Genomic DNA, 16,728 nt, shown 5'->3' with positions numbered 1-16,728 from the left:
TAAGAAAGAGGAAAAAAGAGAATATTAAATTCATGAAATCTCTCGAACTTGATGAGAAGCAACAGTTTCTACCAATCAGACATAAAAAAGGTGCGAGAACTGCTAGAATTCGATGAGCGAACGTTCGATAGGCGGAAAATTACAGAATGAATGGAAGACATGATTCAGCGATTCATCAGACTTCTTGCTATTACCTCTGATTTTTATATATTTTATATTCATTTTTTTTATTTCAATGATTATGCAAGTAGAAATTCTATTATAGCTTTGTTGTATCGTCTGATACATTTATCGTGAAAAAAAGAACGAATGAAAGCATAACATTGTTAATATGAATATAATTTATTTAATATGAATTAATTTAGCATAACATTGTTAATATGAATATAATTTACAATAAAAGGTGCATATTTTTCTTGTAAATATAAATATGTTTATATACAATACATTGTATACATATGTTTATTGTAATAATATAAATCTTCATCTATATATTCATAAATATTTATATTTTTAATAATAAACTGAATAAATTTTAAATTGAAACTTGATGAATAATATTTGAGAAACGCAACGTTAACTTTAAAAAAAAAATAGCAATTAACATATATATAAAAAAATAGAAAAATATCTACGCAAAAAGATTACTACTTAATAAAATTATAGCAAAATTACAGCAAAATTATAGTAAAATTTTCAATGTAAAATATACATATTTTTGAAATGGGAAGAAAAATATAAAAACGTTCAATATATTAAAAGGTAAATCAAAATTAAAACGTTCGATATATGTAGATGTGAATTGCATTCTTCGAGATATTGTTGGTAATTTTGTCAATCATACATATATCAAGTGGTTTAGAATTATTTTTCATTTAATTTTTGCTTTTAAATTTAAATAATTTTTTTCTGTTTTCTTTATTAATTAAAACAATTAATAATCAAAACATTTCCAGTCAGCATTAATATTTTAGTCTATCTCTTTATTATATTTTTCTCTCTATTTTAAGTTAAATTATTTATTTCTAACTAATTGAAAATTTTTTAGTGATATGATAATTTTAAATTATCTTATATACCTCAGTCTTCACGTAGGTTTCGTTTCATTTATGCGATTCATTGTTATGGATGCTGAAATAGAGAGATACGGTATAGGTGAATGAGAGGCCGCGATGGCACTTTGCATTCTGATGCGCTTTTAAATCTCCTCTGAAATTCATTTTGACGCTTAAGCCAGGGTAAACCGACGCGGGGTAATCCAAGCTTCGACAAACGGCAGTGTGAAACCACAAGTATGTTATGGCCCGCAGGAAAAGATCTTTCTGATATCGCTTGCAAACTTTGCAGTTGCCATGCTGCAAAAGTTGCCTTTAAAGTAACCGATCGAATCGCCTTTGTTGTCGTTCGGAAGGTGATGCACAATTACTGGATTATAACTTGATCCGTGATAATCGACAGGTCTAAGTTTCAGAGCTAATCTAACAGATTAAGAACTTCCCAGCATGCGTTCATAACTGGTTTTCGTGGGCTCCATTTTCAAACTCTAAGAAAATATAGAAAAAATATGTAAAAACCATATCCGCACAATTCCTATCTCTCTTCCTCCCTCCCCTCTTCACTCTTTTTGTCTTTTAATATATTCCTTCAAATTTTCCGTGGAAATATTTTTGCGAATAGATTGATGGTATAACTAATATATAATAACTAATATATATAAAGGTATATAAATAACAATCCTCTTAATTTTACTTTATTTTATCTTACTTCTACAGAACGGATATATATCTGTATAATTTTTATATTTTTTACTATATTGCCAAAACGAAAGGAATTGCTATCTATTATTTTTATTTCGTTAGTGAGTAGCGTGGGATATTCTACAGCCCAAAGAGACTAAAAGATTATTTTTGATAGCATTTCTATTCTTTTCTGTTGAATTCTCTTTCAATCTTTTTTTATATCAATGAATAGCTCGTATGTCTGTATTTGACGTACCACCATAGAATATATACATAACTACATAATATATAATAGATACAGGATTAACAAAAATATATACGAGCTTTGCGAGCATGGATTCATCAAAGAATCGATTTTTCAGTTACTTTTTCAGGTATCATATAGTGAGAAACATTTTCATTTTTTCAACTTGATGATCGATAAATAATATCAGATTCTGTCTTATGAATAAATTCGTTGTTACAAAAATAATAAAAAATATATTTTTATTCTTTAAACTCATACAATAAACATTGTTTATACTTTCATATTGTATTTATGAATAAATAGTCGCATCAAATGAAATGATTACAACTGAATCAAAAAGTGATTTTTATTCTCTTACAAATTCAAAAGCTTCACGTTTCAAAATTCAGATAAGCTTTAAACATAAATATTATTTTTATTGTAATTATTTTAACGTAAAACGACAGTTGTCCGCAGTCAATCAATTGTTCAATCTGTTTTATCAGATATCGTATTTAACAAGAGCAAATTTTCCTGTCGATAGATCGGATGAATCGAGAGAATAAATTTCCCTTTAAATAGGTTATCGTTTGAAACCGATTGTCATTTAATACGAAGTTTCAGTTGAAATAATCATATAGGAATTCCATTTGGTCCTACTGTATAGTTCGTAGATTTCTTACCAAATGAGAAAATTTGTATATTATGTATATTATATATTTAGACATTACTTGAGGAATTTTTAACATGTTACAACGTAATATATATAAAATATTATCTCCTTCTAATATACATCTGTAATAATTAAACGTGCAAAATTTTATCACAATAAAAAAAATAAATTAAACATTCACGAAATATTTTTCATATATAAAAATAAAAAAAAATTAATATTAAGTTTAAAGAACTGATATTTTAAAACGTAAATAACTTATATAAATATTTGTTTTAGAAAAAAGTTGTAATTTATTTTGATCTAAATAAATATTATCGAAAGGTAAATATATAACAGAGATATTATGTTAGTTTGATAATTGATAAATGAATATAGACAATAAACTCACCCTTTTAGAAGAATGCTTGTGATAGCGATGAGGATGTAACATGCAAACGTAACGGTCGATTGCCATACAGACGAGGATAACAGCACTCTGTTGAGTCAAAGCGCCCCTAAGAAGTGCCTGGAACAATAAAAGTTTCCGAAAGAACAAACGAGATTCTGTTGGGTGTCGTTCTCTCAGTCTTTTCAGATAAAATAACTTATAACTTCCTGAAAAAGTGCATAGGTCGAGTTACGAAAAGAGTCGTTGTTAGACGACAAGTTTTGATGATTTCAAGAGAAGATCGAGAAAACCAACTGCGTTAACATTTCTCATTATGTTCTCTTTATAGATTTATAAATCAGTTAAACATTTCTTTTAATTTGTTGAAAAAAAAATAAGAAGGGATGTATTTCCTTTCTCTGCATGAATTTATCAAAATAATCAGAATTTTGCGGTTATATGACGAACGGTAGCTTGCGGTGTTCTGTCGATATCACAACGTTTTGCGGTATAATTTTGCTTCCATTGGAATTTGCTATTACTGTTCCGATTTGAGAGCGGACAGAGATAGAATTTCATCACCTAATTAATTATCGACTGAGATATAAATTTAATTAACATCATAGTATTATCAATTATACATTTACGCTTTTCGTTATAGACTTTACATGCAATTAATTGTATGAAAAATCGTTTATGAACTGTATAGAGTTTGTGCCGAGTTCCCGTACTGTAATTAAATGTCGCGCCCGAATAAAAAAGAATCGCATTCATCACGACATAATGTTGCTTCCGCGCCGTTGCATCTGTCTGCGAATTTTAATTTGCGATTAAACAATATGAGGTCGTTTTTTTTTAAGTCGCGCGCATGTTGACACTACAAGCAAAATTAAATTAACGCATGTTAATTGCGGTGAAATCGTGAAACAGATCCCAGAAATTAATAACAAACATTATCACCAACAGCAGAATGCAGTTAGCTTGTTCAATTTAATCTGGATTTTCTCAACGTTAATAACATCTCCACCGTTTTTGTGAGAATTTGAGAATGTATAAATAATATATAAATTTGTATTACTAAAATATATTTTAATTGATTATAATATTTTCTGTAATAAATTGAAGGGGAAAATTGCTTTTATATCAAAAGAAGACTTTTTATCAAGAATTGGATACGAAACTCCTGACAAAATGTGATTAGTTAAGAATTAATGATTATTTCTTCATATTGCACAAATTGCTTGAAATCAATATATAGGTAACAATGTATCGATTATGAAGCGCGTACTGGGTCAATTTCTCGTAACACGGTCTTCGAATGTACTGGCGCTAATTCCTTGTCCGTACATACTTTACGGGAAACAAGCTGTGAGAAGCCAAGTGAGCAAATTGTTAATATCATGTAGCCAACTCATTTACCTAATTGAAACCGACATTTACGATTGTACCAGGAGAATCATAATTGCAACTATAAAACATATACTATATTACTATTATATTACTAAGAAATTTAAAAATACATAAATATATCTTCTCTTTTAACGAAACATTGCTTTTGTAAACAATTTGATTGTTTAATAATTTTGAAAATGCAATGTGATATAAATGAAAAAATAGCAATCAAATTATAATTGAATTATAATTTGAATTATAATCAAATTATAAACAAAAATTTCAAACATATATTCTACCTTTTTTATATATCTATATAAAACAATAAGTTATTGTTAATATGGAATGAACAACTACATGAAAGATTTTTAAATTTAAATTTGATCAATTTAGATTTTTCTGCATATAAACATTTTCTTTAAAAACAAAACTAAACAAAAGAAGAAATAATAAAATTCATTTTTTTTAAATTATTTATATATATAATATATATATATATATATATATATATATTTATCGAGATAAGTATATAAAAGTTATTTTCTAAATTGTACAAGTATAAAAGTGGTTCTTTAAATTTATCTTGTTTCCTTTTGATTCTGTTAAAGTTAATAAGAAAAAGAAAAAGTGTATACATGCTTTTTCATAAGGAAAAGAACTTCATACGCTACAATGCATGTCCGCTTACATATAGTATATATCATCAATTCTATATTAGATAATTTCATATCTATCTATTGTATGTACTATATCAACCCTATCAGCTGTCATTTTCGAGCTCGATATGTCCGGCTCGATACATCGGGCTGCTTTGAAGCGGGATAGGTAGGATGTAACAAGATGTACACTATCGTGATTCCAGACACGTTCTATTTTATAGAAGCTTGGCGAGATGAGGGAAAGAGATAGGAGAAAAGAGAGAGAGAGAAAGACGTATACGAGAAAGAAAACGATCCCAACATCGCGGACCGCCGAAGGCGACGGTGATTCGATGAATCGGTGATGTCAGTGTATCCATAAGGACATAGTAATACGAGGGTACGCGAGCGTGTACCAAGTATAGTTTAAGATGGTTGCCATGGTGACTGTTGGCTTACCGCCAAGAGAAAGCTCTGATAATCTGAAGAGGCCAGGATCGGATCTGGCCTCATTTCGAGCTATCCTCGAAACACTCCCGGGAGACCTTAACCGAATATTTTCACCACAAACTAACTTACTCGATCTTGCCCTCAAGCAACCGTTAACCCACCGTCGTCGTCGTCATCGTTGTCGTTGTAGTCTACAGCGAGGATTTTAATGGAACATCACGGCTAACTTTTATTTGGCCGCGACCAGAATAATTGCATTTGTATAACGAGTTCGATTTCTTCATTTGTGAGACGCGAAAGAACGACGAGCGCTACATCGTGATTTCGTGAAATTGCATTTGTCTTAGAACGATCTTGACCTGATTGCGAGCGCGCATTCGGCGTACGCCCGGTTTGGGTTGAAATTCGGTGCCGCGAAAAGTCGAGCAAACGCGAACGTTCAATTGTAAAATATTCCACAATGTTAACAGGAAAATAATGTCAACAAGGCAGCATTAATTTTCGCTCGAAGATGGTAAATCTCAGAGATTTATTCCTCTTGCATGTGCACGCATGTCACTGAATTTAAAATATATTATCGCCGTATCACGCACGTGAAACGTGCCGTATCTCTCATAGAAATGCATGATCATTTCTATCAACACGATATATATTCTTCCACATTCATCGCCAATAAATGAAACGAACATTGGTATGGCAATGCACGGTTGAGGCGTATATGCGGAGGGAATTGTAGAATATTAAATTTGCAATTGTATTACTGTGGCGGGTAAAAATTTTTCAGGTCAGTTTACGCCGTGAAAAAAAGAAAATGTTGCCACGAAGTAACGAGCAGCAGCAACGTCGTAGCTTCGATAACATCGTAGTTCGTTCTGCGGACAAGTAATGACATTATGCAGCTAAATACAGGTAGCGAGCGTTGGGAAATTTACCAATAGAAAGTCTAAAGTTCGTTTTATGAAGCTATAATTAGCGAATGAACTTGTAACAGAATTCTATCGTTCATTCTAGAGGTAATATATTAAAGGAAAAAGATTAAATTCTGTGCATGTATTTAGGCAATTTTTCAATGATAATTATCAAATTTTCAATGATAATTATCTTTAAAATAAAATACTCGTTTTTTATTTACACTAAAAAATGTTTTAAAAATGATATATAAAGTGATCATTTCAATTTTATTCGAAAAAAGTCCGAGATGTACCATTTAGGAGATGTAATGGTATCTTCAGATGTGTATCATAGGAATACAGAACTAACAATTGTAACATTGTAACAGTGTAACGATTGTCTCCAGTGATCTCATTCCGACATGAGCAAGAACAAACGTGTGTTAGTTTATCGAAGTTTACGGTTTGGTTTCGAGCGGATATCTGAATACACAAACCCGTCGCGGAACCGTCTATATCCCGGGGTTATCATGTAGAGAGAGAGAGAGAGAGAGAGAGAGAGAAAGAGAGAGAGAGAGAGAGAGAGAAAGATACATGGGAGATTTGTTGCCGCTAAGAATAGATTCTATGAATATTGAGTGGCTAGAGACGATCTATCTTAGAACAGTGCTTCACGTATATCATTTTCACACTTTTTTTTTGTAATGAAATGACACTGTAATCGACTCGTTCTCAATTGTGTAACTATGGACGATATCGGAGGTGCAGTAACAAACTGTCGAATCTTGTCAAATGTACAATAATTAATAGGAATCACAATAGTAAAAAAAAATCTGACAATTAAAATACATCACGTTAACAGCTTATATTATTTTTGGACAAATTCGAAGAAAAATATTGTCTCTTATAAATATCTCTATCAAATATTTATCGAATTGGACATTTCATGGAATAGCTAATAATTTTAAAATTCAAAATGTTAATCGTAACAAATAATAATGGACACAGTCGCTTTTATATCTCCGATAATTATAAAAAGTTAAAAAAACCGATTTGTGTTAATCATCCATTTAATGACGAGTATTGCAAATTGTAAGATTAAAATTTCAGTAGAGATCGAAATAGTCGCTTTATTCTTTTTATAACAAAATCAAAAAATTGAGATTTTTGAAATAAATTATGATATACATAATATGTTTTCCACAAAATATTTAAATATAACATAAAGTTGTTCCCCTATGTATTTATTATCATTTATTAAACTGTCCATTAGTCGAATAATATGTCGCAAATGCATTACCGTTGCAATTAAACATCGATATCAATGCAATATTTCATGTAATAACTCGAACGTTATTGCACGTTAACCATGAGTAGATACGGATGCTCTTTCGTCTGTCGTCAAATTGAACAAATGGATCACAGGTCACCTGTAACCGCAACGGAATATTAAACACTATTAATGTTGAATATTAATCGTTATAGGTAATGTATAAGCTATTAGTTTGGTTGCGTTTATGAGTTCGATCTAGTTCGAGTCGCAATTTGTGCCGGTGCGTCAATTCAACGAAATAATACGAGACCATAACTACAACCATGCCGTTAGTTGCATCGCTTTTATTTGTCGATCACGTAAAGTTTTACACGTTTAGAACTTTAGTTGTTTCCACGTTCCCATTTTCGCTTGCCATTGACGTGGCACACCATCAGCACTATCGTTACCTCCTGCAGAGTTGATAGATTTGCACGAGCTTCTCTGTGAATGGTGCTACCTTACTTGAATCGAGTACTATTATCGTTTATCAAGTTGTTAATAAATTATGTTATTGTTAATAAATTATAATTTCGCGACTATAATCATGCATTTACAATAATATGTCTTTTTTAAGACCAGGAGAATTTCAAAAATTCTCAAGATACTTTAAGGATATATTATATCGTACATTAAATATAAAAGAAAATGGCAGAGGTCGAGGTGTAGCAGTGCATATAGGATGTTATATCGTACGTGAGAACGATTCGAGAGCACGAAACAAGACTTGGCTTACAAACTAGAGGAGTTAACCGTCTGCCGTTCCACTTGAGAGAGATATACGGTTCAAAAGACTGGAAACAAGAAATGCACATCCCAATATGTTTTTAAAACAAGAGTATTCGTACGTAGGAATATCATCGTTACGGTGTTATGAAATTCCTGTTGTGCAAATGCTAAGATCCCAACTTAGCATTTCGAGTTGATAGTTCTCGTAAAGTTTTATAGGATTATCCGCAAGAAATCGAATTTGAGTTGCATCTCTATGCAGCTGTTACATATTTCCGTCATACGTGGTGTACGTGAAATTTAAAAATATCTCAGTATCGAAATATTTTGTAGAATAAATATACATATCAATATCAAATAATTTGTAATATATTTTAAAAAATTGAAAATTGTTTTTATGATGATTAAGGTACATGTTGCAAGCATATATATATATATATTCTTTACGTAATATTATAACTACTTAATCTTTGCTTTTCTAATTATCAAGAATTTTTTCTAATTAGCCAACACCTGCGTCCCGCGTCTGTTTATTAATTTTCTGCCATCTGCTTCCTCTCGGCTTGATCTTATTAATTGTATCATATTTCCACCGAATTTGCGACCTATTTTCAACTACGTAGCGAAAGTTGCTTTCTCGGCGTTTATTAATTCTCTTTACTTAGTTTCTACGTACTATCATACCGTTATTTTTTATTTTTTTTTAGCTACTTACCATTTTATTGTTTCTCACGCGCACATAATGCCCCTTTTTAAAATAATTGCGAGAAGTGAAGCTATTTATTATTAAAATACATCTTGAATATAAATTTTCTTAGTTTTAAAGAATTCTTTTTATTTTGAGAAATTTCACAAATTGTATAATGTATGTGAATTTTGATTAAAAAATGAGTTTTCCTCGATTTTATTTTTTAATATTTTATACATACACATTATTGCTCCATTATAATTTTTAAAATTTGAAATATTTTTCAAAAAAGGATTTTTTAAAATAATTACTTGTAACAAATTATATTTTACTTATTTCAAAATGCTTGATCGACTTGTTCCACTTAACTTTATGATCGCAATTTGCATAAAGATTGCCTCATTTCTTTACTCTTCTTGAGTTGATAACTGTATTTTACACTATATCTAACACTAAATTTATATACAGTTACAAAGTAACAACTAACGAAAGCGACGTAGCGTAAGAATCTTGATAGCATGCACATTATGCATGTCTCTAGATGCAAACCCGAAACATCGGAAAACATCAACATTTTAGATAAGAAAAATGTATTCCGATATAATATGATATATTCCTATTATATATAGTTAGATTTTTATTGGCAAAAATGTGATAAAAATGATTTATTGTTATAGATATGGCTGTAACTTATGATATTTAGATTAAAGTGACATCACTATCCATCATATTAAGTAACGATGATATATTTTTATGTTTCAACTAGAGAGAGTGCTATATATTATAAATATGTTGTTTCTTTAGTTTACCTTTTCTATAAAATAAAATATCTCAACACAAATGAATTAATAAATATTTATTTCATGTTTATTAGATATGTAATCTGCGTTAATTTACGTAAATTACGTAATCAATTTTTCAAGAAATTAGTAATGTAAACGAAATTATAATAGATTGGATGGACTATACTATATCTACTTAATGCGGAAATTTCTGTTATAATTTTCTCATTACATTCTAAATTTTGTTACTAAATTACTAAAACTTGTGTTATTACCTCAACATTTCTTCAGAAGGATTATAACGTGTTCTTCATAGAAGTATCTCAAAGTTAATTAATAATGTCATTATTATATTTCAAATATCAATTAACAGATAGATTATTTCAGATAATTAATAGACATAATGATTATTTTACAAAATATGTTTTCATCTACTATTAAAAAAAATAAATTTTATTCTAACATATTATTTCACAAGCATTGAAATGCGTGATAAGCATCGGCTATAAATTATGTACATATGGTAAATTTGCATATAATTTTATGTTTACTAATTTCCCTCCCAAGAACATTACGACAATTTCCTATTTCGGCTAGATAAGCAAATACGACGAAATTCGGAGATCTACCGGCGGAATAGCGCACTTTGGAGTTTAGCACGTGCGAAATGAAGAAATATACGGTCACAAATCAGGCTGTTACCTCAGAAGATGGCGTAGAGAACGAGGAAGGGGTAGGAGGGAAAGGTGCAACGCGTAAAGATTATCGCCAGGAACTCCGATAACGTCGCAGCCACCGACTGGTGGAGGAAATAGCGGAAGAAGTGCCGGCTGCCGGAAGCGCAGCCGTGAGTTTCAAACGATAATAATTTCCTGCCAAGCATCGCGAACACCATTCCAAGATTTCCTATAAATTCCTCGATTTCTGGTAAAGAAAAGCTGCCGAGATACGCGAGGTTATTGAACGATTTTTTAATGCGTAACGTCATAAGAGATATCGTAATCTCCAACATTATATATAGTCGAACATTTATTACGGCGCAAGATATAAAAAAATGACGCGTCACTACATAATCGATACATTATCTATTTTATGTTTATTCGATATTTATTTTCTATTAATTTTTCGTGATTAAAGTCAAGTATAATAACAAACGTCGATTGGTTTAATTGATTGTATATAGCAAAATGATATACTCGTACGATAATAAACGAACATAAATTTTGAATTACAAAATATTGCTCTAATATATTGTAATAGTTACCTGAATTTGACAGACAACTTCTCCATATGGCCAGCATCCGTAAACAGCTGGTAAGAAACCGAAAGGCGTCACTAAAAGACCAATCGCTAAGTCGTTACTCGCTAAACTCGTCAGCAGATATCTGGGCTGAAAGAAAATTGAAGAGAACCTGTTGATCGTCTTGGTCACTGTCAGTGGACATCGTTATACTAAACGGTTGAATTGCTATCAGTAATGTCACATGTCAGACATGTGAGCTCCATTACGAAGCATGTAGTAAGAAGAAATATCGATTGAAGGGTCGATTGATTTAACGAAAACTCCATTTGAGCGAAGCTTGTATTTAGGAAGAAAAAACTACTAAAAAATTGGCGACCGAAAGTCTGGAAGATTAAGTAGGTTTCCAAAGATGGATTCGATAAATTGTTTGAACAGACGTTCCTTAAAAATTGTTCAGATGCAACGGAATAAATGTTGCGAATATACAATACAGCGAAAAGTAACCAGTCTGTATATTTAACTTGCTAGATTTACATATTTATGAGGAAGAGAAGCGATGAATGCTATGGAACAACATATTACACACTGAGCTCTAATAAATATATTCTCAATTTTACATATTACGACACCACACGGGTCACCGGGAAGCTTTAATTAATCGAGTAGACGGAAGATGGAACATTCTCACGAATAATGTCTAATTTTTTTGCGGCCATCGTCATTAGTTTCTCGACGGTACTCATTTAGAATCTAGAAACATGACCGTCCCGTATTTCGTGCAGTTAACCACTTCGAACTAATTTACATAGCAAGAAGAGAGAAATAGAGAAAATACTATGGTGGACCCTTCCATCAAAGCTCTGAATTATCGCGCTGACTAAAATCTTCATACATTCACATAACTAATATTTCACTCACCATAATCCTTCTTACATAGAAAAGACACATACAAAACAAATATTAATATTAACTTGTTTATTTCTTGCTACTATATCCTTTTTAGCTAATTGAACTGAAACTTTACTTTTACTGAATAATCTTTGATTTTATCGATTTTTAAAATAAAATTTCAAAAAAATTCATGCTAAATCTTCTAAAATATTTTCTAATGAGATTTATAAAGTTTGAGATTATTTTTTGATATAATATTTCTAGAATTATTATTTTACAATAAAAAACGTGAATAATTCTTTTAATTCATATTCAACAAAAGAGAAATCTTGTCAAGAAGTCCATTGTTAGAAGTTCATTGTTAAAAGTTACGTGTAAATCTATTTGCACATGTAATATGATTTACTTACCTGAGCATGTATGTACTTGCTATATCGCCTGCTATTGATAACGCATATCACGAGAAGATTGGCGCACAGAATACCAAGACTTAGCAGCAATATTAGCGTAGCTCGTATCAGTTCTCCAGGACCTGGACCTGTCCAAGCAGCTTCGGATGTGCCGCCTCGCCAACAGCTGCTGTTGCTCAGTGATGGTGCTAGCAAGATTGTCTGTTTGTGTTCCATTGTCATCGGTTAACCGCTTATTTCCCCACGTGACGGTGCTGAATCTCCAGACGAGACACCCGTGTCTCGTTCGAGGCACGCGTACTTTGTACGTTTCTGAGTGACCTTTCAAATAAGACATGATATTTATTCATTTTATAATTACTTACCTATAAAAACACCTAATATTTATCTAATTATTGTATATATAAATTTTTAATGCAATGTTATATTTATTTATTTTAGCAAGTTGTTTATTATCATAAATATACTATCGCTTATATTGTAGTAAAATTTCTACGAAAGAAATTACAATAACAAGCTGACAAATAATTTCTGCTTGGAAACCATTAAAAATATCGTCTGCTTCCTTTCTTGGAATAACCGAAAAAGGAAGGTTGAAATTTATTTTAAGAACGAATATTTCTTCTCTCAATAAAATTCAACGGTTGAAGAGTTTTAAGGGGAGAAAAAGAAGATGGGGGCGACGTCGACGATCAAATATTGCAACGAACCTTTCATCCCTGTCGATCGCGAGTTTTCGAGAACCTGCCTCGCTGATAGCCAACCAGTTTTTTTAAGCACTGCTTCTTCATCGTCGAGAGCTTCGAGGATCTGCACGATTGCGAGCGTTTGAGCGCGTCTGATGACGCACTCGAAAGACCAATCGTGACTCACGAGTCGTTCATGCACATCTGAAAAGCGATGCGTGACTTCGACCTTTGATAATGCACCCTTACCGCGCGATGCATCGCAGTTTGCATCCACCGCGTATACGGACTTGCGGACGGGTCGACGAGCTCTGTAAAGAGAGAAAAGATACGATCTCGGATAAAAATACTATAAAATTCAATTTACCGCCGGCTGAATTTATGTTCTCTCTACGCGTAAGTTGCAAAGTCGGGCCGGAGGAAAGTTCTACTTGACAGTTTGCAAGCTGTCGCGGTTGCTTTGCCGTCTACGTATCAAGTAAAATTTATGACAAGATAAGACGAAAACTTTATTTTAAGCATACTCTAACTGATAAATTTCTCGGTAAGTAAATCTCAGCTGAAAGAAGGAGAAGTTTTCGGGAGTGGCGTGTATGGAGAAAACAATATCTTTGCATCTTAACTCAGGACTAGAAAAACTAGGATAAACAATACAAGGACAGATTATATACAGAGGAAAATTTGTAAATTACCGGGGTACATCATGTAAAATGTAAAGCAAAAGTTAAGAGAGAGAATTCGATTTTACCTATGTGTACATTAAACAGTAATTAATCTCTAAATTCAACAATCACTTTTTGTGCGTCAGTGATCTAATACTGTAGAGAGCTCTCTACGGGATCGCAGACTGCGTTTCAAACTCGTACGTTTCCGAGTTTGCAACATTTTATTTACTCTTATCCGCAATATCTCCAACAATCAAGCGTACGAACGCATTCTGCCACGTTTCCGGGAATTTTATTTGTACCGCGTAAACGAACGAAGTCGTTCGTCCGCGAATCCGACGTTGATCGATCACGAGCGTCAATTCCGTTCCCGCCGATGGTGAATCGATGATGCGTTACATATTACGCCGAATAGATCTCTGCGAGTTTATACGGATCATGCTCTTCTGTAATAAGCTTAATTTCTCGCGAACTGTGAATAATTAATTGTAAATCCGCTGAACGCAGAACATTTTTCGCTCTGATATATATAAATATATATATGTATATATATTTTCGTGATTAAAATTCAAAAGGATCTGTTTGCAACACGTACGCGTTGAAATGATAAAAATGAAAAAATTAATTGGATCTCAGCAGACTAGGAATCAGGCTTTGCTGTTTACTACGAATTTCGTTGAAAGAGAGTACGTAGTTAATACCATCCGTCTGATTTTCAGGTGATAATTAATGTATTGGCCCCTTGCGAATGCACAAGCATATATTTCAAAATTAATGTGGCATTAAGCGGCTTACCGAAATAACTAAAAACCTAAATTGTTAAATGGATTTGATTTGATTTGCCTAACAGTGTTGTGATTTAATAAATCAATCATTTATACCATATCGTTTTACTATTATATTTACTGTTCCGCTAATTGTTCAAAAGCTCATTAACAACATTTCAATCAGCGATGTATTATTAACTACATGCTTATTTTATAATATCATATCGTATGAGTTAAGACATCAATAATAATAATTTCCGAAAACACAGAAAAATATTTATATCGAATTTACATCGAGAATCCAAATTTAAGAAAGAGCTAGGTTATTAATAAAGAGAGAAAAGCAGGAAAAAATTACTATAATAATATTATCTGTAAAAATATAATTTACTTCTCTAAAATATTATTTTAATGTCATTAAAAATCACTCCGTTTCTTTCTTCCTCTTTGAAAACAAGTCAATTTACATAATTATAATTTATAAATATTTTATTTGTTGTTTATCAATATTTTCATATTTCACAATACGAACTATAAATACACAATTATTTGTGAAATACGTACATTTTAATAGTAACAACATGTAATAAAAACATTGCGGAAATATAAATATTTATTGTTATATGTTTGTACAGTACATTTATTCTCCAAGCGACAAATATATAACCGTGAACGTTTTACTGGTGAAGACATTTTTCAAAATGAAAAATCCAAAAACTGCAGTCAAATTCGCCAGCAGCCCGAATACGATATTATTGTTCTCTCCAATTGAGAGTAATGAATTTTGGTGTGCATTATCCATTTACGAGAATAATAATAAAGTATATAATTTTGTTTATAAATTACATCGACGATTAACGGTATATAAATGAAGAATCAAATAAACCATCAACGGTGCACATCTGAGAGCGAGAATTATTATCTTCTCGAAAAAACGAGAAAATAATTAACGATTTGCGTCTTTGGCGATATTAGATTTTGATATAATTAAAAAAAATAAACGCCTCTTGAATTCATCGGATATTCCTTTTTTTCATTTGCACCTTCGTGGGATTCTCTCTTCGTTCTTTTCAGTAATAATTCGACAGATACCGTTCTGCCGTTAGAACCTGTTCTATTCACGAACGTATTCATACCTATTATTCGCACTGCCGCTTTAGGCTCTGCTCCCGTTATTCGATTTGCATTTATCGAGACAAAAATGTGGCGGGCGGTGTGCGCCTTTATAACGCACGCTGCCAACAATCTCTTCTCTATAATAGCTTGTTTGATAAAGCACTCTACAGAAATATTTACAAAAATATCTACAAAAATATCATATTTCAAAAGATTACATAAATATTTTTATTTCAATGAAATAATAAATAAACACTCATGTTTTTCTGTCTCTTCAACGTATCTTGATCATTACAGAAACCAATCATTTTTAATATTTTCACAGATTCTGTTTATTAAAATTAATCCATTCTACTTTGTTCACTGCATCTAATAATTTGATGTTAATATGCATTTTTGTGTTTACAGATAGGAATTGAATTGTTTATTCAAAACATGCGACAACTGATTTGTTTACCAAGAAAAATGTGCTCATGTAGTTGTTGCACTCAAGACTTCGATTTCATTTACTTGATGCGCAATCGATAAATAATGTTGACTTGCCAGCTAGTCCCGTTTTCATGCTTGAATAGAAAGGCGAATGGAATGGAAACAGTCTCGTATCCCATATTCACGCACGTATTCAGGTGTATAGACTAACATACGCTTTTGCATTTTCCACAAGTAGATTTCGCGCGATCGATACATCATATACTTTACGCACACGTGCTCGCTATCGGCGAATAAAAGTAAGCAGCTTTCGTGTAATTACATGAATAAACATCGCATCGTTGTTCATTAAAATAACGCGTGAGGCAGACTAAAAATTCCTCCGCATACGACGATTAAACTCGGATATTCGCAAAATATTTAATGTAGAGAGAACATTGTTTTTTGTAATTTATTAATTTCCTCAGTGTCACTAGTTTAAATATTTGTACATGTATATATGATATTCCTATACGTGTATATATGATATTTCTATTTGCAATTATAAGTTATGACGATAATTGCAAACGACCTGGCTAAATTGACAGAGTTGCGCGTAATGATGCGGCAAATTTTAATGAATCGAGTTAGAT

The 16,728-nt window shown here is 31.7% G+C and overlaps 2 protein-coding genes across 4 annotated transcripts in view; one reads left to right on the top strand and one right to left on the bottom strand.

The window, feature by feature from the left end:
- LOC105250454 (prominin-1-A) overlaps positions 1–16,728 on the top strand; it is a 90,057-nt gene that overhangs the window by 28,201 nt on the left and 45,128 nt on the right. The window lies entirely within an intron of this gene.
- Positions 1–16,728, bottom strand: part of LOC105250409 (trace amine-associated receptor 9) — a 60,748-nt gene that overhangs the window by 23,627 nt on the left and 20,393 nt on the right. For 2 of the 3 annotated variants that reach the window (XM_011256484.2, XM_020027291.1), the window contains 4 exons: positions 13,144–13,430; positions 12,434–12,754; positions 11,154–11,279; positions 3,030–3,146 (listed from right to left, as the gene is read on the bottom strand). In XM_011256484.2, the coding sequence (XP_011254786.1) occupies positions 3,030–3,146; positions 11,154–11,279; positions 12,434–12,655 (465 nt within the window). In that variant the 5' untranslated portion in view covers positions 12,656–12,754; positions 13,144–13,430. The remainder of the gene's footprint in view (positions 1–3,029; positions 3,147–11,153; positions 11,280–12,433; positions 12,755–13,143; positions 13,431–16,728) is intronic. The other variant, XM_025411724.1, reaches the window with a different exon arrangement.

This window comes from Camponotus floridanus, unplaced genomic scaffold (assembly GCF_003227725.1).
Source record: "Camponotus floridanus strain SB8 unplaced genomic scaffold, Cflo_v7.5 scaffold1, whole genome shotgun sequence".
NCBI classification, from domain to species: Eukaryota; Metazoa; Arthropoda; class Insecta; order Hymenoptera; family Formicidae; genus Camponotus; species Camponotus floridanus.
This window is presented reverse-complemented; position numbering and strand designations above follow the sequence as displayed.